Below are 26,649 nucleotides of genomic sequence, written 5' to 3' on the forward strand. Positions count from 1 at the left end.
ATCCGCAGTGGCCGAAGTGGAAGTCGGCGTAACGGCACTAAGGGGCGGGGCCGAAACGGCCCAGGGGGCGGGCGTTTGAAATCAGTGCCTTAGAGTAGACCCTAAACATCATTTTATACCTTCAAGAACCAATTACTTAATGTCTCTTCCGTCTTTTCCGTCCCCGACCCCCTCCCAGACTCCTTCATTCCGGTACTGCGTGGACGGAAAGCCCCGGGTAGCCGACACCACGTCCCCGTCTAGCGGGAGAGAGCGTGGAAAAGGATTACACCAAACTGTTTAAATCCAACGACTCCTGCTTCCATCCTTTCTCCTGAGCTAGAACCAACAAACCTAGAGAGTTGGGCTTCGGAAAAACTAGTGTTTTCATTTAATTGGATATGAAGAAAGAACAAATATGTACGGGGCAACCACGATCTTTACAAAGGTACATTCCTGCAAAAATATTAACACTTCAAAGCAAAGGTTGTATTCGTAATGTTTGCTAAAATTTTTTATTTAAAAAACGTTAGTTTTAGTGGGAGGGGAGATGTCAATATTTACGACAGCGTTTAGAACGGTGGGCCCAGCTGCCAGGAGCACAAGATGTAATTACTAAAATGGCTACTTAAGTGTTAAGTTTTAATAAGACAACGAAAAGGAGAAAACCCAAAATCCAAAAACCTGCCAATCCTGTCTCCTCCCTTCTATAAAAAAAAATCCTGAGAACAGAGATCTTGATTGTTTAGCTCATCTTGGTATCTCATCACATAGACCTTGACATATAGTAGCTGCTCAATTAATATTTGTTAAACAAATGAAAATTCAACTTCCCCAACTTAGTTTAAAATGTAAGGAACTCACAAAGTTGAATATTTAAATGCTTTCTTACCCCTAAATTATTTGCAACTTTTAAATGAAGAAAGAAAAGCAGAAAAAGCCCTTTCACTCATAGAGTTCAAGATTAAAATCTTGATTTTTCTTACTAAAGGTATCCCTCCTCCAGTCTTACACGTCTCACTAAAGGACACGATCATCATACTGGTTACTCAAACCAAAATCCTAGAGTGCCTACTTAAATTCCTTTTCTTTCACTCTTCACATACGGTTCATTTACAGGTCTTACCAATTCTACTTTTAAAACTTACCCGAAATTTTATTCTACTGCCACTACCCTTGTCCTGGCCAACACCATCTCCTACCTGGATTGTAATTGTTTCCTATTGTATCTTCCTGCGTCATCTTTTATCTTACAGTCAATACTGCATATAGCCAAGAGAGTGATCTTTTAAAATTAATCAAATGGTGTTACTATCCTGTGTAAAATTTCACTGCACTTAGGATAAAAATCACATTTCTTAATGTGACCTGAGACGCCACAGAGTCTGGCTCCTGCCTAACTTCCAGACTTCACTTCCAATCAGTCACTCGCTTACACACTAAGCTCTAGACACAGCCAACTGGGCATTTCTGTTTTACGAAACAGGGCAAGATTCCTTCTATTTTAGGGCCTTTGCACTAGCTTTTCTCTGTTGCCTGTGCCCCAAGATAACTGTATCACCATCCTTCATGTCTCAGGTATCACAGTGAAGTTTTCCTACCCCCACCCCTCCAACACTTGTGTTTGTACACCATCATATCACCCAGTTTCATTTTTTCGTACCACTGAACATTACCAGAATCTAATCTATTCATTTTTTTACTTCCGTGTTTCTTGTCTGAGAGACAGCATAGGAAAGTCATTAAGAGAAAAGGATTTTCAGCCTGCCCATTTTTGTTCTAAATTCCAATTCTGCCCTTTCCTAGCTCTAACCTTAGCAAGTCATTTTCCCTTTCTGTGCCCTCAATTTCCTCATCTGTAAAATGGGCGTAATTCTAGTACCTAACTTATAATACTAGTCTAAGGATTAAGTGAATTAATACTTGTAAAGTGCTTAGAACTGTCTCAGCAAATAGTACTTGCTAAATAAATGTTAGCTATTATGGTTATTAATATTATTTTTATTATTATTGTCTATCTTCCTATATTAGAACGTAAGTTCCAGGAAAGCAGGAACCTTGTCTCTCTTGTTCACTGGGTGTATCCTCTGCATATAGAACAGTGCCTGGCACATAATAGGTGCTGAGTAAGTATTTGTTGAATGAATGAATGAATGAATGAATGATGCACTATCAAGTAGAGGAATGAAGTAACAATGGTAAGATGGTAACACAATTATAGGAAATACCCACAGTTTTTATGTTCTAACTGTCCTCATTAGCCTGGAGTGAATCACCTTAATGGATTTAACTCCCAGCCCACTAACTCAATCTTTTGGTTGCCAGTGGTGATCAAATAACCACCCTATAATTTCATTAACACCAATATACAGTATAGTCAATCCACAAAATTAAAAGCTTTTGACTTAAATGGTCTGAAAGTGCTAATAAGAAAATGAAACTAAAGCTTTTGACTTAAATGGTTTGAAAGTATTAAGAAAAGGAAACTTAAGTTTACTAAAATCTTGAAATTCATCCAATCAGTTAACCTAGCTGGCAAAAATCTTATAACCTCCCAAGAATTCTTATTTTAAACCTGTTACCACAAAATCTAGTATGGCTCTTAATTCTGCCTGCCAGTCCTCTTACCCTCTCCTAATTGCTTATTTTCCCCCTCTGCAATAATATAATTTCCCACATTCCCTTTCTTCAAGTCTACATGCCTCTTTCACTCCTTTTCCCTCCCCATTCTCTTTCCTGGTAGTAGATCTCAGTTCTCTGAGAAAATAGAGGCCCTTAAACAAAGACTTATTATCTCCTCTTTCTGCAGATCTATTGAGCTGCCTTTGGCTATTCCTGTTTCCTCAGATTCCCATGGAGATGAGGTGACCCACATTGTCCCTTGTGCTCTGGGCCCTAATACCTCCAGATTTCTTAGTGACTGGCATTTTGCTCTATATTTTCTGTTTCTTATGATCTATGAGACCATCCCTTTCAGATCATTTTTATCAGCTTTTCGACATGGTATAGTATATCTTAACCTTAAAAAAGGCTCTTTCATTTTAATATGCCAAAGGCAGCATTTAATTAAATGTGAAAGGGATGTAGTTTGGCCCTTTATTGCAAAACGTATATTCTTATGGCAAGAGTAACACAGGAATTCCAGTTTCAAGCTTAAACAAAAATCGACACCTAAAAGGGAAAATAGAAGCCATAAAAACCTAAGAAGAAAGTTTAAGAAACTATTTATAGAACCTAGAATTTGGAAAGACCTTTCAATCAAAGCAGAACACCTTAAGAGCTTTAAAATAAATACTTTTAAAAATTCATCTATCCAAAAATTAATTTTATAGCAGAAGATGCCAAAACAAGTCAATAAATGCTAGATTAGCGAATTTTGTAATTCCTATAACATATAAAGGATTACTGCTACTACTAATGATACACATAAAAATCACAAATTACCCAATTAAAAAATGGACAAAAGATATAAACAGGCCATTCTGAAAAAGCAATTTCAAATAGACAATAGTCAATAAACATGAAAGACACTCAACCTTTTAATGAGGAAAATGAAAGTAAACTAAAAATGGATTATCACGTTACAGCATCAGATTGGCAACAATTAAAAAATTACATTTAATCCCATAGTTGGATGGGATTGAGGGAAAAGGGGATCCAGTCAGACAGCGGGGGACATTGGTCCCCCATTACCTTCACTGTAAAAGCCAAGGTGTTCACAGTGGTTTCCAAAGTTTTCTGTGGTCTGTCCTTTCCCCTGCCTCTTTGACCTCATAACTTCCTCATGCTTTTCATGGCTACCTCTTTCCTATTGTTGCTTGGACGCACACACAGCTGCTCCTGCCTTAGGGCCCTCACACTAGCTATTTTCTCTGCCAAGGCTATTCTTCCCTGTCTTATTCAAGTCTTTGTTCAAATGGAGGCCAACCGACCTTGGGCATCTCTACTTAAAGTTGCAACTGTTCTCCCTCTCTGTCCCCTAACATTCTGTACTCCATATCTCCCTTCCCCCGCTTTCTTTTTATTTTTAAAAATTATATTATACATAATTACATGCCATGTATCATCTTCCATGATCCGAAATAATTTAGTTATGTTACATTTATTGTCTCTTTCTCTACTTCTTCCATGTAGAATGTAAGTTCTAAAAGGGCACAGATCTTTGTTTTGCTCAGTAATATAGGCCAAGCATTAAAACAATGCCTGGCACCAATAGCTACCCAATAAACAATTTCCATATGAGTGAGTAAAAGAAAGAATGAATGGATGAGCGAATGAATGAAAGAATTAGTTTTAAGAGGAAAAAATTATGTTCTGTTGTAAAAAGTTATTGTCTTAATCTATTTTATATTTTAAAGGAAAAAAATAACTTACATTGCACTAGTCTGAAATCTTGATTTCAAATGAAGATATGATAAGACCCAGAAATACGCTTTTCTTTCGGGAGAGAATCTCTAAATGAAAAAATCATATGAGATCAGGCTTTATATGTACCATCAAAATCCTAATTAAATCAGCCCTAATCCAATCACAACTCTAATCCAGCTCTCTCCATCTCTTCTAATTGAATCACTGTCTCCAATTCTACTAAACTCTCATTCACCACATTATTAGCCCACAAAATGTGAACATTTTGCTTAAAAATGTTTATTTGTGGCTTTTAAATAGGAATACGAAAAAAACCAATGCCCACATGTCAGAAATTACATTTTAAAATAAAGTAATGTAAATAATGAAATCTACTTTAAATTTTTAACCTGAAAATGACACATTTTCTAATATGAAATGCTTTCTTTGATGTTTTGACAAGTGAGAATATAAAAATAAAGTAGCTAGCCCTCTACCAACAAAATCTTCATTTTTAAGTGAAGACATTCTAGGGCTTAGATCGTTTCCTGGAGACAGCCTCAAAATGAAATATCACTTGCTGATGGTCCAGGCCAGGTTACTGGATAATATCATAAGTTAACCACCTCTCATCTAATCTAATCACATAAATACCTCACCCGCTGACCAGTGTACTACTAGGAAGACAATTAAAATCAAACATATCAAAAATAGTTAAAACTAAAAAACTAAAATACAGAAAATAAAGAAATAGAAAAAGACACGCCAGGCAAATTCTAATTTAGAAACCTTGATGTAGCAAAATTAGTTAGCAAAAGTATTCTTTAGGTTGAATAACACTAATGGGGACAAAGAAGTGCATTTATTACTTTACGAAGAAAAATCCACTAGGAAAATTACTATCAGGGACATGTATGCAGCTGACAACAAAACCTGAGAAAATATGAAGCAAAAAGAAAAAAAGAAAAAGTGACAAATCTACAATCATGGTGGGAATTTTTTAAGATAAATTTCTCTCAGATTAGTAGATCAAGCAAACAACAACATTGATCTACTATATAAGTTATATGTGTATACATATATATGTACATTATATATGTATGCTTATTGTATTTATATGTGCATGTAAAAAGTTCACTGTAATCGGAGCAGATTATATATTATTTTCAATAAACATTGAATATTTACAAAAAGTAATGATGTATAAAGCCCCCCAAAAATTTCAACAAATGCCAATGTATGCATTTCTTTTTTTATTTTTATTTATTTATTTATTTTGAGATGGAGTCTCACTCTGTTGCCCAGGTTGGAATGCAGTGGCACAGTCTCAGCTCACTGCAACCTCCTTCTCCCAGGCTCAATGGATTCTCCTCCCTCAGCTAACCAAGTAGCTGGGATTATAGATGTGTGCCACCACGCCTGGCTAATTTTTGTATTTTTAGTAAAGACGGAGTTTCACCATGTTGGCCAGGCTGGTCTCGAACTCGTGACCTCAAGTGATCCACCTGCCTCGGCCTTCCAAAGTGCTCAGATTAAAGGTGTGAGCCGCTCCACTTGGCCCAATGTGTGCATTTCTAAATGAAAATAGTCTTGTCAATTTTTTAATTTTATATAAACATTCAAAGTGTTTATGTAAATGAATATGTATTCCTTTGTGTTTTTGCTTTATTCCTCCCACTTAATGTGTGCTATCTGTAGCTCTGATATACTAGAGTTTCATTGTATAAAAATACACACTATAACTTGTTAATTCTAGTAATTATCTTTTCATTGTAGTGATATTGCAAATAATGCCACAACGAACATTTTTGTAAATGTGCAGAGATGCATGTGTGTGCATTTTTCATATATATATATTTCATCAACAGGATGAGAGTTCTTGTTCTATAATCTCACCACACTTGATATTGTCCAGCTTTTCAATTTTAACTCATTTGGTGGGTGTATAGTGATATATCAGTGAGGTCTCAGTTTGCATTTCTCTGGTTATTAATTCACATGTTAATTGTCCATTTGGATTTCTTCGTCTGTGAGGTATCTGTTTAAATCTTTCTATTGAATCATCTTTTCTTTATGGATTTCTATGATTTCTTAAATTTAGGCATAGTTCTCTGTCACTTACTTGTGCTGCATATACAATTCGCCCCTTCTCTGCCTTCTCTTTTTGGTGTATTTTGATATACAACAATCTTTAATTTTAGAGTGGTTCAGATTATCATTCTTTTTCTTTTTGCTTAATGCATGGTATTTCTTGATTATGAATGTCCCCACTCCGGAAGTCATAATTATATTCTCAGGTATTATCTTCTAAAGGTTTCATGGCTTCACATGAAATTCATTTTTGTGTATGGCATGCTGGAAAAGAGGCCTTTAAATCCGATGGAGCAGATATTCTTACCTTGTTCCTCTTTTGTAAGAGTGACTTTGCTATTCTTGGCCCTTTGGACTTTACTATAAAATTCAGGAGCCAATTGTCAAGTTCCACAACAATACTTTTGGAATTTTAATTGTGATAACATTTAATTTACAGATTAAGAAGACATTCTTAAAAATATAATGACATTTTTACAATACTAAGTCTTCAAATCTATTAACAGGTTGTATCTTTCCATTTGTTTAGGATGTCTTTAGTTTATATTAATATGCTTCTCTAAGTACATTCATATTGTTGTCTTCATAGAAATTTTGCAAATTTTTGTTAGCATTAGTCTTGTTACTTAATGCTTATGCTATTATAAATGGCATCTTTCTTAAATTTTGGTTGTCTCATTGTTGCTGGTGTATAGAAATATTATTGATTTTTTATATGTAGCTATTTTTAATTCAGAGAACTTGCTAAGCTCTCTTATTAATTCAAATGGTCTATTCAGAGATCTTTTGGATTTTGTCGTGTGTACAATCATGTCATCTGCCAATAATGACAGCTTTGTTTCTTCCTTTTCTGTTTTCCTTGCCTCCTTATGTTGGTTAGGACTTCCAAGACAATGTTGAATAAAAATGCTGATAGCAAGCATCCTTGTCTTTTTCCTGATCTGCAAGGGAAAACTTATAACTTTCATTATTAAGTATGATTTGGCTGAAGGTTTTGGATAGATGCACTTTATTATATTAAGATTTTTGCCTACTATTTTTAATTTGCTGAAAGGATGATGAATTGATGAATTTTATCAAATACTTTCTCTGCATCTAATGAGATTCTCTTTAGTTTGTTAATATGTGCTATTATACTATTATTTTTTAAAGTTTCATCCTTTGATTACTGGAATAAACCCATCTAGGTCATGATGTATATATTGCTGGAATCAATTTGCTCAGATTTTATTTAGGATTTTTTCATCTATGTTCATAAGCGAGATTGACCTATTTACTTTTCTGATAGTATCCTTGTTGGGAATTTGTACCATAAAATGAGTTGGGAAGTATTCTTTCTTTTTCTATTCTCTGAGAAAATTTATCTAAGATTGGAAGTATATCTTTCTTGAATGTTTACTAAAATTTCTTGGTGTGGCCATCTGGGCCTAGAGTATATTTTCTGGGAAGAGTTTTACCTATTGCTTCAGTGTCCTTGAGGGTTATGGATATATTTATTGTTCTGTTTATTCTTTTGTCAGTATCACTGTTACATTTTTCTAAGAATTTATTTACTTCATTGAAATGTTAAACTGTATTGGCATAAAGTTGTTCATACTTCTTTGTTGTCTCTTTTATGTCTGCAGCATCTGTAGTGATGACTTCTTTATCTTTGTTGATATTGGTTAGTTGTGCCTTCTATTTTTGTTCTTTCCCATTTTCACAAGTCTTTTAAATTTTACTAGACTTTTTTTGAAAAGCCCAACTTTTGGTTTTGTTCATCATATTTTATATTGGCTTTATATTTCATCGGTTTCCGGTCTTTTATTATTTCTCTTCTTTTTCCTTCTTTGCATTACTTTTTTCTGACTTCCTCAGATGGATGCTTAGCTCATTTAGTTTTTTTAACCTTTTTCCCTTTCTTAAATATTTATTTAAATTTATAAATTTTCCTTTTAATGCTATTTAGCTGCATCCTACAAGATTTGAAATGTAGTATTTTCATTTAGTTCAAAGTATTTTCTAATTTCTATTTTTTATTTTATTCTCATTAAAGGTTTATTTAGAAACACACTTTTTATTTTATAAATTTGGGAACATTTTAGTTATCTTTTTGATATTTCTCACTTCATTGTTTGTGGTCAGATAACATATTCTGACTGTTCTTGACTGACATTTGTTAGAACTTGTTTCATGGCCCCAGTTATGGTCAATTTTGTAAATTTTTTATAGAACTTGGAAAAATATATATTCTGCAGCTTGGGAGTACTGAGTTTTATATGTCTGTTGCTTTTTAACTGCTTAATCAGTAGGGTCCTGGTTTATGCCTGTCATCCTTGGGTCTCTTTTACTCTCACAAGTGTCTCAGCTTAGATGGTAAATGGTAGGATATAATTAATGTCAAAGTTTAGAGCCACTCTTATTAAAAATCTTAAATGAGTATAGAATTTCTACCAACTCAGTCAACATTGAACATTTTGCTAGAGATCGTTACTTAAGACTTCCCTATTTCTAAAAAAAAAAAAAAGTAAGATACGTGACTATTAAAAAAGAAGAGATATAATTTTAATGATTTTTTTTCCCTAGAAAATATTATCTACATGGAAAATTCTAGAATTGATGGCCAAGCTAATAGAACTAATAGGAAATAAGAGGTACAAGGTTTGAAAAGGGATGTAAGATCAATAAATAATAAGAAAACTTACTAGAAAAAAAATTTCCATTTACAGTACACTCAAAAAATTATGAAGTTCCTAAGGTTTTATTTAAGAAAACAGATTCATTATCTTTTTGATGCAAATCTGAAGCTTCATTGATATACATACAACAAGTTCTGAATAAATGGATAAATATACCAGTTAATAGGTGGGAATGATCAATGCAGGAGCTATGAAAATATACCTCTAATTTTCCTTTAATTTTAATGCATTCCCAATTTAAATTAACAGTATTTGACAGAACCTGACAGATTTATTCTACAATGAATACTGAAGTTTCACTCTATAAATATACCCAAGATAATTTTGAAAAAAGTTGAATAAGTACACGGAGACTTGCCTTAGTAATTATCCTAAGTGTAAAGCTTTAGTAATTAAAACAATCTAACATTGGCATAGAAATGTACAAATAAATAAATGGACCAGATGAAGAGTTTAGAAAGACATCTATCCTTACATTGTAACTTAGCATATGTGAGAAAAGGATTCCAACTGAATGGGGAAAATGGTGGCAAACAAGTGGATTTCTTTTTTAAAAAAGTTCTCTGTCTTACAATAACAACACAATATTCTAAATGGCCAAAACAAATAAAAGTGAAAAGTAAAGAAAACAATGATAAGAAAATATGATCTTTTTGACCCCAAAGAATATATGAATTACTTAAATAGTACATAAAGGCACAAATTATAATGGAAAAGATCAATAAATTTGATTACATTTAATTTTTTTCAAATATTAAAAAGACATAAACAGTAAATGGAGGTAGTGTGCTGAAATAAGTTATTTGCAACAATACAATAGACATATAATTATCCCAAACATTTAAAGAACTCTTAAAAATCGGTAAAAAAAGAAAACAATCTAACTGAAAACAATAGGCAAAAGATATAACAGTAATTCAGAAAACTGAAACCTACAAAAGAAATAAATCAGTGAAAAAGTACTTGACTTCACCAGTAAACAGGTCATACAATAACAACAACAACAACTGCAATAATAAAATAAAAGGAGATAAATCATTTTACCAAATTGCCAACAACTGAAAAGTTGACATTATCTAATGCACCTGGAGGTGTGGAGAAACAGAAACTCCTGTTAGTACATAGGTTAATTAGGATAGCCACTAGGTAGAGCAATTTGACATTGCCTAGTAAAATATAAAATGTTGTTTCTTTATCATTTAGAAATGATAATTCAAAGTATCTAGCCTAGATAAATTGTCACATATAAGAAAGAGAACACACACAACACTGTAAGTAATAGGAAACACTGGAAGTAATGTAAATACTCACCAATAGGAAAGTGCTTTAATAAAATATATTTTTATAACAGACCGTATATAGTGTATGTATGTGTGTATGTATATATACATATGTGTATCTATGCATATGTGTATATGTATATATACATATGTGTATCTATGCATATGTGTGTATGTATATATGAATATATCTTGAAAGCGTTAATGTTGAATTTAAAAATTGCAGAAAATGAGGCTAGGCGTGGTGGCTTATGCCTGTAATCCCAGCACTTTGGGAATCTGAAGCTAGCAGATTGCTTGAGCTCAGGAGTTTGAGACCAGCCTGGGCAACATGGCAAATCCCTGTCTCTACAAAAAATAGAAAAATTAACTGGGCATGGTAGCCTGCGCCTATGGTCCAAGCTACTCAAGAGGCTGAGGTGGGAGGGTGGCTTGAGCCTTGGAAAGGGAGGTTGCAGTGAGCCAAGACTGCACCACTGCACACTGAGGTTGTGGTGAGCCAAGACTGCACCACTGCACTCCACCCTGGGCAACAGAACCAGTTCCTTTCTCAGAATTAATGAATAAAAATAAAAATTGTAGAAAATGAGCATATTTAGCATAAAATTTTTTATATAAAATAAAAATAACAGGCCAGACATGGTGGCTCACACCTCTAATCCCAGCACTTTGGGAAGCCAAGGCGGGCAGATCACCTGAGGTCAGGAGTTTGAGACCAGCCTGACCAACATGGTGAAACCCCATCTCTACTAAAAAAATAAAAAAAATAATTAGCCAGGTTTGGTGGCAGGCACCTGTAATCCCAGCTACTCGGGAAGTTGAGGCAGGAGAATCACTTGAACCCAGGAGGCGGAGGTTGCAGTGATCTGAGATCATGCCATTGCACTCCAGCCTGGGCAACATAGCAAGACTCCGTCTCAAAAAAAGAAAAAAATAGCAGATATACAAAACAGTATTATTGATGGATACACAACACATATACACACAAAAAGATACCCAAAGATGGGTAGCCAATACATGACTAGTTGCTTATAGGCAGGGGTAGAGATAACAGGATTTAAGATTTGGATCAGAGAGGGAATCCCATTTCATCTGAAATATTTATTCTACTTAAAAATACTTGAAGCAGAAGCAAGATTTTTAAGGGATATCTGTTGTTACTACTTTATTCAGCATTACACTGCCAGGGTAATTAGGCAAGAAAAAGAAGATATTCAGATTGAAAAGGAAGAACTAAAATGATCTTTGTTGACAGATTGCATGATCTTATATATAGAAAGTCCTAGGTAACTTGCTAAAAAGCACTAAAACTGAAAAAGAAGTCCAGCAAGGTTGCAGGATACAAGATGAATATACATAAATTGATTTCTGTGCATTAGCAGTGAACAATATGAAAACAAAATTTAGAAAACAGTTCCATTCACAATAGTGTCAAAAAGATTAAAATACTTAGGAATAATTTTAACAAAAGAAGTGCAAGACATATACTGGGAACTGGAAAATATTGTTAAGCTAAATGGAAAGACATTCCATGTCAATGGATCAGAAAACTTAATATTTTTAAGATGGTAATGCTCTACAAATTGAACTCCAGATTGATGCAATCCTACCATAATTCCTGGTGGCTTTTTTCCCCCAGAAATTAAAAATCGATCGTAAAATTCATATAGAAATATAAAGGAACCAGTATAGCCAAAACAATCTTGAAAAAAAAAAAAAAAGGAATTTGGAGGGCTCACACTTTTCTATTTCAGACCTTACTACAGAGCTCTAATAGACATTGCTATAAGGATAAACATGCTTCAATGGAATAGAATTGAAAGTCCAAAATAAACTCTTATGTTTATGGTTAATTGATTTTCAACAAAAGTTTCAAGACAGTTCAATGGAGAAAGAATAACAAATGGTACTGGAACAACTCGATATCCCCATACAAAAGAATGAACTTGGATTCCTACCTCTCAGCATACACAAAAATTAAGATTGATCGTGAGCCTGAATATGAGCTAAAACTGTAAAACACCTAGAAGAAAACAGGATAAATCTTTGTGATCTTTCACTGGGCAATAATTTCTTAGACACAAAGCCAAAAGCACAAGCCAACAAAAATTGATAAGATGGGCTTCATCAAAATTCAATACCTGTGCACTTTGAAAGACATAGTCAAGAAAGTGAAAAGAAAACCTACAGACCTGGAGACCACATTTTCAAATCATATATTCAATAAAGGACTTGTAACCAGAACACATAATGAACTCTTGCAACTTAGTAATAAGAAAACAAATAAATAATAAGCAAAGGATTTGAATAGAAATTTCTCCAAATAGATATATGAATGGCCAATAAGCTTAAGAAAAGATGTGCAATATCATGAGTCATTAAGGAAAGGCAAATGAAAACCACAATGAGGCCAGGCATGGTGGCTCGCACCTGTAATCCCAACATTTTGGGAGGCCAAGGTGAGAGGATTGCTTAAGCCCAGGAGTTCAAGACCAGCCTGGGTAACATAGTGAGACCCTGTCTCTACAAAAAAATTAATAAAAAGTTAGTCAGGCATGGTGATGTGTGCCTGTTAGTTCCAGCTACTTGGGAAACTGAGGCAGGAGGATTACCTGAACCTAGGAGGTTGAGGCTGCAGTGAGCTGTGATCATGCCACTGCACTCCAACCTGGGCAACAGAATGAGACCCTGTCTTAAAAAACTAAAAATTAAAATCCACAAAATTACTACTTTTTACCTGCTAGAATTGCTATAATGAAAAAGACATAAGTATTGATGTGGATGTTCAGAAATTGGAACCCTCATATATTGCTGGTTATAAATGTTACATTTACTTTGAAAAACTGTGTAGCAACTTCTTAAAATGTGAAATATGCAGTTATCACATGGTTCAGCAATCATACTCCTAGGTATCTACCCAAGATAAAATCACATTCACACATAAACTTGTACATGAATGTTCATGACAGTATTATTCATAATAGTCCCCAAATGAAAACAACCCAATTATCCATCAAATGATGAATGGATAAGTAAAATGCAGTATATCCATACCATAGATTATTATTTGGTCATAAGAAACAAAATACTGACACATACTACAACATGGTTGAACCTCAAAAACATGTTGCATGAAAGAAGCCAGACACAAAATATTGCATGTTATATTCCATTTATATTAAATGTCCAGAGTGGGCAAATCTATACAGATAGAAAGTAGATTAGTGGTTGCCTGGAGTTAGGGGTGGAAATGGGCTGTGACTGCAAATGGAATAAGGTTTGTTTTTGAAGTGATAGAAGTATTCTAAAATTAGGTTTTGGTTATGGTCACACAGCACTGTAAATATACTAAAAACCATCAAAGTGTACACTTAAAATTGATGAATTTCGTGTTGTGTAAATTATATCTCAATAAAGTTGTTTAAAAACTACTTGAAGCAAATATGATAAAATATTAAGGTTTCGGTTCTGGCTGGTTGGAATGCAGGTTTTTGTTTCTCAAAACAAAAACTCAGACACCACAAATTCAGGCCCCAATATGAAAGGAGATGAACATATAAATGTGGAGTCTTTTCATTATAGTCTTACATTCAACTACTGACAGGTGCCGCCATCTTCAAAGGAAATGAATAGGTTCTTGTCGGAGCACTCTCAGTGATGCCTACCAGTCATATGTAGCAAACGCAACTCTTTAGTACCTGACTCAAATACAAGCCAAGAATAACTAGACATACGAGGAAAACGTTTAACATGAAAGACAGAAACCAAGACATTGTGGAAGGGTGAACTCAGAGGAAACAGACACAATGTAGACAGCAAATAAAACTTAAAAATTCTTATAATACTTAGAGAAGAGAAAATCTGCAGCCATGGAAATTTTCAGAAATATATAATGAAAGGAATATTCAGAGAACAAAAAAAATTACTGGAAATTAAAAATAATTTCCAGAAGGTTTGGAAGATAATAACAAAAGAAAAAGCATTAGGAAATGGAGGGTAAAGAAAATTAGAGAATCAATTGAGAGGTTGCTGTCTAACGGTATTTGCTGTCTAATGGTATTTCCAGAGAAGAAGAAAAGTGAAAATGTAGAAAGGAATGTCAAAGGAATGATGTAAGACAATTTCACATCAAGGAACAACATGAGTTTCTATATTGAAAATTATAGCACAATAATTGACAAAGAAGACTTACCAATTATATCTTAATGAAATCTTAGAAAAGAAGGAACTGAAGAATACCCTAATAGTGTTCAGAGAGTAAAGACAGATTACAAAAAGGAACAGAAAACAGGTTTTGGATTTTTGGAAGGTGGAATTCAGCAGAACAATGTCTTGAAAATCCTGAAAGAAAAGCACGAGGATAGAACAAAGACATTTTCAGACTCAGACATGCATACTTTGGGAGAGATATGTGATATTTGTGGCCATCCAATAACATTAAATTCCCTTTTTATTTTTCGGTAAACCTCCAACTTTATGATCCCTGCCTCACCAAGGTCAGAGCCAGAACTCAATTATCCAGAATCTATTGCAGTGAAGACGTAGAGATATGACCTAGGCTCTTCCAATCAGACATTCCCATGGAGGACTATAATGTAAAGAAATATGAGAAAGTAGATTTCATGACAGATCTGTTCCTGGAGAAGGGTAGTGACAGACGGTGACCTTTCAGAGGCAGCAGTAGCTTAGACTCTAATTGGAAATGTCCCTTGCCCAGAGTCTTTGGTGCCTTTGACCAGAGGATGTATAGGAATGCCTAACTATTGTTTATTGAGTAATCTGGATATTGTTCCTGGATACACAGGCTCCAATCCCTAGTCTCTGGTCCTGCTGAAGATTCTGTGAGCTACTTAATAATCTCTAATGAAGCTTCTAAGGATGCTTCTGGTAGATATGCTTTACCAACACAAGGGAGTAAACCATAAAGGAGACTTGAGATGGGGGGAGTCAGGATCTAACATAATAGAGAGGGAAAGGGAACCCCTAGGATTACAATGACTAGAAACCTCAAGATGCAGGTCATGCAACAACCTGAAGACAAGAATCAGCCTAGACTCAAGCATCTGAGGGCTCCAGTAAGAATATTTCTGAGAAAAGAAATCTGATTCAGTACCAGATGTATTTTATGCATTTAGAAGAGATTTACCTTTCTGGAAATGAATCTGGGAATGAATTAATATAAAGTATAAAGCCAAGCAAATGAAAGAATGAGACAATTATTAACTACTGGATAAATAAAAATTTATACACGTATATAGAATTCACTTTAAGCCAAAGGCGATTTTTTAAAAAAGTTAAAAAAGTTACTGACTAGTTTACAGAATCTCTGGGAGAGTCCATGTAAGTCCAAACTTACATGCTACTCAAGCCATGTATTTAAAATGTATTGACAGTCCAAAGAAGCATATATTAGATAATCCTTAAAACTCAATAGAGTGGTGTGTCCTTGTAGATGGATTCAGGAAGACTTCTGGCTCTTGCCTCTCTCTGCTGCCAGATAGCACTGTTACTGCTGCAGTATCCATTGCAATAGATGAAAATAAAGATGATCTGAATGAGGTTAATAATCCCATGTTCAATTTATTATATGTCACAATGAAATAATAAAGCTGCCCTTAAGATGCTGGATTTAAAGGCCAAGTCCCAAACTTTGGGTTTTAGGTCACAATTTAATCTATGCAGTCCGTGCCTGATACTTGCTGCCGTGTGTCTTTCTCCTTTATATCCAGACTCCTCTAGATGTTCATAAAAAGAAGTCCACACCAAATACTGGCATTTGTAGGCACAAAAGGTATAGGAAAAGTTGCCTTTAACCATCTTTTTCTTCCTTTCCTCTCCTTTTCCTCCCTCCCTCCCTCCCTCCCTTCCTCCCTTCCTTCCTTCCCTTTCTTCCTTTTTTTTTTTTTTTTTGGACTGAGTTTCACTCTTCTTGTCCAGGCTGGAGTGCAATGGCGCGATCTCAGCTCACTGCAGCCTCCATCTCCCAGGTTCAAGTGATTCTCCTGCCTCAGCCTCCTGAGTAGCTGGGATTACAGGCCACCACCGCGTCTGGCTAATTTTTGTATTTTAAGTAGACAGGATTTCACCATGTTGGCCAGACTGATCTTGAACTCCTCACCTCAGGTATCCTGCCCACCTTGGCCTCCCAAAGTGCTGGGATTACAGGCGTGAGCTACCACGCCCACCTTTACCTTCCTTTTCTCATGCAGCTTGTCAAGAAGGGTCTATCAAAGCATTTGAGTCAGAGACGTGTAGATATTTTGGAGAGAGAAGCAAGCACATCTCATGGAAGAGACTTATTCCCTAAAGACAAGTGCCCATTAGAGATGAAAGCTGCTTGTCAATTAAGACACATTCTGGAGAGCTGCCACCTCAACAGCTTGTATTAAGCACCAAATAAATGTAGCACTCATGGAGTATAGAAGATAGAATTCTCACCAAGGTCTGAGGTTGGTATAGAAAGATCCCTGACGTAGGAGAGCCTCAGATTGGTCCAGAAGGCAGAGTTTATAACTTAGAAAAGAGACGAAAGAGATAAGTGAAGCAAGGGAAGAAAAGCATAGAGTCAAGGACAAGGATTAGGAGTATTTGACTAGAACTAAGTTTCTATAAGAAAATTGAGAGATAAATTTGGGAAACAAGAAGCAATAAAGATGTGGTTTAAACACAATCGTTTACTTTGTTCCTTTCCAAACCTCACTAAAGTGACAGTAACAGGGTTTTTGTTTTAAGAAGTGAACTTACAAAGACAGAAAATGGTAAAGGAAAACAGGTAGTGGCCAGTTTTGGAAATTGGAAAGCAGATGGACAAGTATAAACTGATTTATCAAACACCAGAAAGTTGAGTCCTAAATTGGCAACGAGGAAAGCCAAGAAGCAACACAATTGTCTCTACAGAATCCAAAAGGCTTAGGATGTCATGGCATTGGGTACCTCTGGGAGTGACAGTTAAAATGAGGCTAAGGAGAATTTGTTGAAAGTCTGTCTAACAAAATAGAGCCCTAGGTTCCCACCCTCCTCTAAGCAGCTGGATAAACTGCGCCTCTTACACCCTGGCAGAAGACTGAGCTTCATTTTCTAGAGTAGGAAAAAAGGTGGCCTCTGGAGTGGGAATTTCCAGATACTTTTGAGAGTGTGGTTGTCATAGGGAAAATAAGTTGATAAAGTGAACTGTACAAGTAGGGTACTTTTAGAAATGTGTAGCCTCTTTTGCCATTTGGTAGGAAAGTCAGACCTGTACCCTCCAGGAGAAAGATTGAAGCATCTTTTGTGTTGAGTATGACCAGCTCTAGAAATACCAGTGTTAGGAGTTCACCTAGGAAACAGCCCAGTTAGAATATCATGCAGGGAAGCATAATCAATAAAACCATTCATGTACCCTGAGCTTCTAATCTGCCTTTTTTTGTGCTGTACTTTTATATATAAGGCAATTACTAAAGGTCAGCAGACATTTGAGGAAAGCCTTAAATATGAAAGAGGTGAAAGCAAAAAAAGAAAGATAAAACGGACAAAAGGCAATTTCAAAGAAACAGACCATGCAGGGAGAAAAACAAAATAGAATTTCAAAAACCATTGAGATTTTAGTATTGAGAGATAAAAGAAGAAATGCTCCCATGAAGCAAGAATAAGACAGTAAGAAAGAAAGGAATGTACATACATGCAGAAACTCTCAGGTAACAGAAATGATCTCTGGAAATTAAAAATTTGGAGAAATGAAAAAGACAAAGGAAGTTTAGAGATAAAGATGAAGAAATTTTTTAGAAAATAAAATGCAGTGATAAAGCAATAGAAAATTTCGGGGAGGGGAAAACAAAGAAGTAAAAATTAGGGGACTAATTCATGAGAGGTTCAATATCCAAATAAGAGGAGTTAATATGCAGATGAAAAGGAGTAGAGGAAATCAAAGAAATAACTTAAAAAAAAAAATCCTGAAATTAAATAACTTCATTTTTGAGATTGATAAAATTTAAGAATATGGGTTCAAAAAAAGCTTCTATAAACGTTGATAGAGAGAAACAACCTAAAATAAACAACACACACAATGAACAGGTCATCTGTAAAGAACCGAGAATCATATTCATATCCTCTTCATACTCATGCTCACACCAATACCCACACAATAATTTCAAAAGTTAATAACTACTCTCTCCAAAATACAGATTAAAAGTATAATTAAAGTCAGAATTAAAGGTGCAATTAGCATATACAAAGGAAAAAAACTATATGATAATATCTCCATCTAGATGAAGGAGTATTATAACTTTCTAAACATGAAAAGCATGAAAAATATTACAAAGGAAAATAAAACTTGTATGTCAAAAACATTTTTGTTAAATAAATTTAAAGAAATACAAGTTAAATGACAAACTGGCAAAAAAGAACATACCTAACAAAAGGGTTTAATATGTAAAATATTGATGTAATTAATATGTGAAATGTTTATATAAGTAGGTAAGAAAATACCCTAGAACCCTATTAGAAAAAAACGGTCAAAGGATGTGAACCAATACATAAGATGAAATCCGAAAGACTAATATTTATGAAAAAAATCAAAATCAACCTTAGTGGTAGTCCAAGAAATGTAAATTAAAAGTTGATCTAACTTTTTAACTACCAAAATTAGTAAAATATATATTTTTTCTAAGTAAAGTTGGTCAACGTTCAGGATGTAAAATATGTTTTTTCTTTAAAGTTTTGGCAACATGTATTAAAGATCTTAAAATGTTTAAATTCTATAATAAGGTAATTTCATTTTTAAGTATCTTAATCTAAGAAATTTCATTCAACCAATATTTTACAGGAGAAATGAATTTCTAAACTTCCTTTCTCTTTGTCTTTTTCATTTCTCCAAATTTTTATGTTTTGGATACTGAAATACAGACTACATATTTAAGTAAAAGTGATTAGTAATAATCGTGGAAAAGTGAAAACAAAATAGCTGTCCAATAATAGAGGAAAAGTTTAATCACTTGTCTATATAGAGTAGAATTTTTTCAGTTATCAAATATATTATGCTTATAAATTATTTTAAATTAGTAGATTTTCTAACTGAGACAAAAATTTGATTAAACACAGCATTTAGATATTGACTGTCAGAAGAAACAATGGCTGATGTCTGAGGCATTTTGTCAACAATCCCCCACTTGAAGTAATAGATTTGAAATACATAAGCAGCAAGAAAGACAAACAGGCTCTCCTGTTGTCCTACGGTTTGGGTAAGGGCTGTAGTGAAAAGGACTTTAAACTTACTCGGCTTCACTTCTTAACTTCCCCAGTTTAACACCCCCCAACACACACACACAGCAAGAAGCTTAGGAGGCATTATTTCTAAAAGACCCAAAGAGAGACTTTCTAATTTCTAGAAATCCATTAATTTTAAGGGATCAAGTATTATTTTTTAAATTATTCTGATAAGAAGAAAATACTTTTCTTTCGTTGTCAGAACTGTCAAGTTTTCTTAGATGATGAATTCTGCCTTATTGTGATTACTGTGGGTAAGGGTAAAATGGAAGAGTATCAAGTGACAGTGTAATTATTCTCTACTGGTAGCTATGGCTCCAATTGAAAGAAGCAAGAAGTAGTCTTACAACAAAAGCAACCATTGAAGACTCATAGAGAAGTGACACATTTGGCTAGAACACTGAAGGATCACTCTGTCATTGTACCTGGCTAATTCTAAGCAGTTATTACTTTTTTTTTTGGAGCACAGTCACACTTACAAATTGTAGTATTTCCTTTTGATATGCAACATCTAAAGATTATATGTATAAGAAGACATTGCATCATTCTTCCTAGAATCCTTAGAAATGTAGAAAAGAAATAATGTAGTTTATAAAACAGATACAAAGTGCTCGATCCAAAGCTTATTTTACTTGTATATTCAAAAAGAAATATGGATTTGTGTGATTTTTCATAGTCAGCATTTTGTTATTTCTTGAGGGAGAGACCCTCAGCATGGTATTTAAGTTTCTGATATTTAATTATCCTTCTACATTGTCTCACTTTTCTCTTTTCATTTCTTTAGAGCAAGTTTTCTAATAGAATGAAATATTTTATTTTATATTCCAAAAATATAGAGAATTTATAATAAAATCATTGTTGAATAATTTTTAAGATTAAAAAATTGGGATGAGATAGGTAATCTTGTCATATGATACAGGTAATCTTGTCACTTGTACATCTTCAGTGTCTCGCTTGAGTAGTGACAACTTTAAGTAGGAGAGGAAGACAAGCTGGATCCTTGGGTTCTTCTATAAGGAAGATAAAGAGAGCACACCCTGTGGTGTCTAGATGTCCTTGGGGCTTCACTGTAGACTATCATTGGACCCTGTGACAGGTACTGACCATATGTCTGGGAAAAGGGAGATGTAATATTCAATGGTGACTATGATAGCACAATATTGCCCTTGGTAGAAATAAAGACATATAAAGGAGTAACTTAGTTTCAGGAGAAAGATCATCAATTTGTATTAAACCAGTTGACTTTCAGGGGCTCAGTGGGCCATCCAAGATGGAGAAGGAAAGCAGAAGCTTAGGAGAGAGTCAGTTATTGGAGAAAGCTATGACAATAAATAACATGTTTAAAGGGAAACAGCGTGGTACTAATGGAAGCCCCGAATATAAATAGGAAATTGTAAGAAATATAGATTACTACACTTGATCTTAGCCAAAAGGCCAAGAAGCGATTCAAACATAGATTACTTTGCCTCCTTTTCACCTTTCTATAAATGGAATTATGTAATAGGTATTCTTTTGAGTCTTGATAATTTTACTCAATATTGATCTTTAAAACTGCATTTTCATGTGACTTTTGTTTATCTTCATTGCTAGATGGTATTCTGTTGTGTGAATATACTGCAGTGTACCTATTCATTCCATGCTAATGGACATTTGGGTTGTTTACACTGTTCGGCTACCAAAAACAATGTTGTTATGAATATTATTGGATGTGACTTTCAGCTCACAACCATACACATTTCCTAAGCATGTGGAACAGTTGGATCACAGCACACGTGTATGTTCAGTTTTAGAAGATACTGTCCAAACAGGTTTCCAAAGTGATTATAGTGTTTCATATTCTTTGTAGTAGGGTATGACAATTCCCACTGTTCCACATCCACACCACCACTTGACTTATCAATCTTATAAAATTTTAGCCTCTCTTTGTAATATTAGTATTCTATTCTGGTATTTAATTTGTGGATGCCTAATACTTTTTTTCAAATATTAATTTTTAATCTCTGTGTATTCTTTCTTTTAGAATTTGTTCTAAACACTGAGGACATACTCTGCTACATTTGGGTCAGACCCTCAGCTCTGAGTAATTTAATAGACTTTAAGAAGACAGAGCCCAGCAGCAACTGAAACATAACAGAGTTGCAGGGTCAGTTAACATCAATGCCTGGGCAAAGCTGTTGCCCAGAGTGGAATCTCACTAGTGAATAAACAAGCCCAAGAAAAATTATCGTCTCATTCGCAAAAAAAAGTAGGCTGGTAGACCCTCCTACCTCATAGATACACCAACCCAATTTTTTTTAAAGTAGCATTTTCCTACGTTGTCAACTATCTGGAACATACCTAAACACTGGGAGTTTACTGCTTATTAAATGGAAACTATGAAGTCTAAGGCCAACTATGCCCAGAATCCAAATTGTAACATAATGATATTTCATCCAACCAAAGAAGAGTTTAATGATTTTGATAAATATATTGCTTACATGGAATCCCAAGGTGCACACAGAGCTGGCTTGGCTAAGATAGTTCCACCCAAAGAATGGAAAGCCAGAGAGACCTATGATAACATCAGTGAAATCTTAATAGCCACTCCCCTCCAGCAGGTGGCCTCTGGGCGGGCAGGGGTGTTTACTCAATACCATAAAAAAAAGAAAGCCATGACCGTGGGGGAGTATCGCCACTTGGCAAACAGTAAAAAATATCAAACTCCACCACACCAGAATTTCGAAGATTTGGAGCGAAAATACTGGAAGAACCGCATCTATAATTCACCAATTTATGGTGCTGACATCAGTGGCTCCTTGTTTGATGAAAACACTAAACAGTGGAATCTTGGGCACCTGGGAACAATTCAGGACCTGTTGGAAAAGGAATGTGGGGTTGTCATAGAAGGCGTTAACACACCCTATTTGTACTTTGGCATGTGGAAGACCACATTTGCTTGGCACACGGAGGACATGGACCTTTACAGCATCAACTACCTGCACCTTGGGGAGCCCAAAACTTGGTACGTGGTGCCCCCAGAGCATGGCCAGCGCCTGGAACGCCTGGCCAGGGAGCTCTTCCCAGGCAGTTCCCGGGGCTGTGGGGCCTTCCTGCGGCACAAGGTGGCCCTCATCTCGCCTACAGTTCTCAAGGAAAATGGGATTCCCTTCAATCGCATAACTCAGGAGGCTGGAGAGTTCATGGTGACCTTTCCCTATGGCTACCATGCTGGCTTCAACCATGGTTTCAACTGTGCGGAGGCCATCAATTTTGCCACTCCACGATGGATTGATTATGGCAAAATGGCCTCTCAGTGTAGCTGTGGGGAGGCGAGGGTGACCTTTTCCATGGACGCCTTCGTGCGCATCCTGCAACCTGAGCGCTATGAGCTGTGGAAACGTGGGCAAGACCGGGCAGTTGTGGACCACATGGAGCCCAGGGTACCAGCCAGCCAAGAGCTGAGCACCCAGAAGGAGGTCCAGTTGCCCAGGAGAGCAGCGCTGGGCCTGAGACAACTCCCTCCCCACTGGGCCCGGCATTCCCCTTGGCCTCTGGCTGCCCGCAGTGGGACACGCTGCCACACCCTTGTGTGCTCTTCACTCCCACGCCGATCTGCAGTTAGTGGCACTGCTACGCAGCCCCGGGCTGCTGCCGTCCACAGCTCTAGGAAGCCCAGCTCAACTCCATCATCCACCCCTGGTCCATCTGCACAGATTATCCACCCATCAAATGGCAGACGTGGACGTGGTCGCCGTCCTCAGAAACTGAGAGCTCAGGAGCTGACCCTCCAGACTCCAGCCAAGAGGCTCCTCTTAGCGGGCACAACATGCACAGTTTCAGGCCCAGAACCTGAGCCCCTACCTGAGGGTGGGGCTTTGATGGACAAGCCTGTACCACTGAGCCCAGGGCTCCAGCATCCTGTCAAGGCTTTTAGGTGCAGCTGGGCCCCTGTGCCTTAAGCCCACGGGCTGCCTTTATATCCCACTGCCCTGCTGTGTGGCAGTTTGATGAAACTGGTTACATTTACATCCCAAAACTTTGAGTTTGCAGGACTCTGGTCATGCATGAAAGAGCCCCTCTGGTGATGCCCTTGGATGCTGCCAAGTCCATGATAGTTTTCAATTTTGCAATACTTTGTTCTTCCTACTGGACCCTGGAATGTGTTTGGATATTGCTAAAATCTATTTCTGCAGCTGAGGTTTTATCCACTGGACACATTTGTGTCTGAGAACTAGGTCTTGTTGAGGTTAGCGTAACCTGGTATATGCAACTACCATCCTCTGGGCCAACAGTGGAAGCTGCTGCACTTGTGAAGAATCCTGAGCTTTGATTCCTTTTCAGTCTACCCATTTGTCTCTTCCCCTCCCCCACCCCCTTTTTCTTATAAAACTAGGTTCTTTTTACAGATAAGGTCAGTAGAGTTCCAGAATAAAAGATACGACTTTTCTGAGTTATTTATGTACTTAAAATATGTTGTCACCAGTATTTGTTCCCAAATATATTAAAGGTAATCAAAATGTTAAAATCTGATTTTATTTCAAATATTGTGTTTTCAACCTGTGTGTGTACGTGTGTGTGTGTGTAGATAATTGTTTATGTACTTCATGATTATTTGAAAACATGGCATTGTGTGGTGGTGAATGAGCTAAGGGGATGGTTGTCGCATTATGGCTGTCCAGCTGAGTAGCGGGGCTGGGTTGCATTCATGCTTCAAGGATGGTGGATTAGTCCGTTCTTGCATTGCTATAAAGGAACACCTGAAACTGGGTAATTTATAAATAAAAGAGGTTTAATTCCATCACAGTTTCACAGGCTATACAGGAAGCATGATGCTGGGATCTGCTCAGCTTCTAGGGAAGCCTCAGGAAACTTAGAATCATGGGTGAAGGGGAAGCAGGCATTTCATGTGGTTGGAGCAGGAGAAAGAGAGAGAGGGGGGTGGTGCCACACACTTTAAATGAGCAGATCTCATGAGACCTCACTCACTATTGCAAGGACAGTACCAAGAGGGATGATGCTAAACCATTCATGAGAAACCCAATCCCATGATCCAAGTACCTCCAACCAGGCCTCACCTCCAGCACTGGGGATTACAATTTGACATGCGATTTTGTTGGGACACAAACCCAAACCATGTAAGATGGCTTGGTAGGGTCAACCTGGTGCTTAGCTAAATAGCAGGACCCAAGTTTCTGGGAAAGATGAGCAGCCCTAAGATAAAAGTACCATCATCTAACTAGTTTTTCTCACAGGCTCCACTGCCTTTTCAAGGCTGTGTGTATATTTCACACTGGTAACTCACCTACTCAGCCCAGTAAACAAGTCTCCAAACAAGTGAACAAGACCATTTCAACCAGTAATGTGTGCTGTGTAGAAATTAAAGCAGAATTGAATGGCAGAGCAGAATGAGTAGGTGCTGGCCCAGTTGCTGGTCCCAGAAGGCTTCACAGAGGTGGAGACCTTTCTGAGACCCAATTGACAAAATGAGAAGATCCAGAGCAGAGTTTTCCACCTGTAGGGAACAGTAAGTGCAATAGACCTACCTTGGAACTTGGGGATCTTGTTTTTCCAGGAATGCAAGAGAAGCTCATTTGTTTCTGGGGCATAGAGAGGAAGGAGAGAGGCGGGGGCAAAGCACGTAGGGCCTTGTGTCTCATGTTAAATACATTATTTGATATTCTTCAACTTGAGAAGCCACTGGAAGTTTAAAACAGCAGTTGATAAAATGTGACTTACACATTAAATAATCAGCTTAGTAGTTCTGTGGAGAATGTATAGACAAGAGAAGCAGTTAGGCCATCTAAGTAATAATACAAGTGACAGTGATGGTTACTTAGACTTCTGTTTCCATATTGAAAATGTACACAAGTTAACTTGTAAATGGCTTTTATCACATTGAGGTACTTTTTTAATACTTAATATGTTGACAGTTTTTAATCATGAAAAAGTATTGAATTTTGTCAAATGCTTTTTCTGCATGTATTGTGATCATATGATCACAATATAATATATAGTGTAGCACACTGTGTATCATATAGTGTATCAATTAACATATAGTATAGCACATTGATTTGCATATGTTGATTCATTTAATGTTCTGTGAAATTCAGTTTGGTATTATTGCATCTATGTTCATCAGGAATATTAGTCTGTGATTTTCTTTTCTTGTTGCGTCCTTGTCTGGCTTTGATATCGTGGTGGTGCTGGTCTTGTAAAATGAGTTTGGAAGTGTTCTCTTAAATTATTTGGAAGTGTTTGAGGAGAAATTTTCTTAATTATTCTTTAAAACTTAGGAAGAAGTTATCATTGAAGACATTAGGTAATATGCTTTTATTCAATAGGAAACTTTTTTATTACTCATTTAATTTACTTATTAGTTATTGGTCTGTTCACATATTTTGTGTCTGCATGATTCAGTTTTAATAGGTTGTATGTTTCTAGGAATTTATGCATTTCTTCTAAGTTACCCAATTTGTTATATAATTGTTCATGGTAGTGTATTATCCTTTGTATTTCTGTGGTGTCAGTTGTAATGACCCTTATTTATAATTTCATTTTTGCCTCTTCTCTCTTTTTTTCTGTATCTAGCTGAAGGTTTGTCAATTGTGTTGTCTTTTAGAAAAACCAGCTCTTAATTTCATTGATCTTTTCTATTGATTTTCTAGTCTTTATTTCATTTACTTCTGCTCTGATCTTTATTAGTTTTTTAATCTGATGACTTTAAGCTTAGTTTTTTTTTTCCTAGTTCCTTGAGGTATAACATTAGAATATTAGAGATCTTGCACTTTTCCTAATGTAGGTGTTTATCAATTAAGCTTCTCTCTTAGAACTGCTTTTGCTGTAACTCCTAAGTTTTGTATGTTATATGTTCATTTTCATTTCTCTCAAGATATTTTTTGAATTTCCTTTGATTTATTCTTTGACCTGTTCAAGACTGTGTTGTTTAATTTTCACATAATTTTAAAATTTCCAATTTTCTTCCTGTTACTTCTTTCTAAGTTTATATCATTGTAGTCAGAAAAGATGCTTGACATGATTTAATCTTCTTACATTTG

At 35.9% G+C, this 26,649-nt stretch overlaps 1 protein-coding gene and 1 pseudogene across 2 annotated transcripts; one reads left to right on the forward strand and one right to left on the reverse strand.

Annotated features, from left to right (window-relative positions):
* The first annotated feature begins 64 nt into the window (after positions 1-64).
* Positions 65-24,124, forward strand: KDM4D (lysine demethylase 4D). 2 transcript variants are annotated; one of them, XM_038005308.2, is made up of 3 exons: positions 65-427; positions 2,011-2,105; positions 21,636-24,124. In XM_038005308.2, exon 3 carries the CDS (start codon positions 21,982-21,984, stop codon positions 23,551-23,553), a length of 1,572 nt encoding a protein of 523 aa, XP_037861236.1. In that variant the 5' UTR covers positions 65-427; positions 2,011-2,105; positions 21,636-21,981; the 3' UTR covers positions 23,554-24,124. The 2 variants fall into 2 exon arrangements, with proteins under 2 accessions (XP_037861236.1, XP_072876527.1); XM_073020426.1 differs by lacking the exons at positions 65-427; positions 2,011-2,105 and adding an exon at positions 20,490-20,711 and having other exon boundaries at positions 21,636-24,115.
* On the reverse strand, positions 20,937-21,061 carry LOC119626665 (U2 spliceosomal RNA; annotated as a pseudogene).
* Positions 24,125-26,649: the final 2,525 nt, after the last annotated feature.

The sequence above is a fragment of the Chlorocebus sabaeus genome, chromosome 1 (genome assembly GCF_047675955.1).
Source record: "Chlorocebus sabaeus isolate Y175 chromosome 1, mChlSab1.0.hap1, whole genome shotgun sequence".
NCBI lineage: Eukaryota > Metazoa > Chordata > Mammalia > Primates > Cercopithecidae > Chlorocebus > Chlorocebus sabaeus.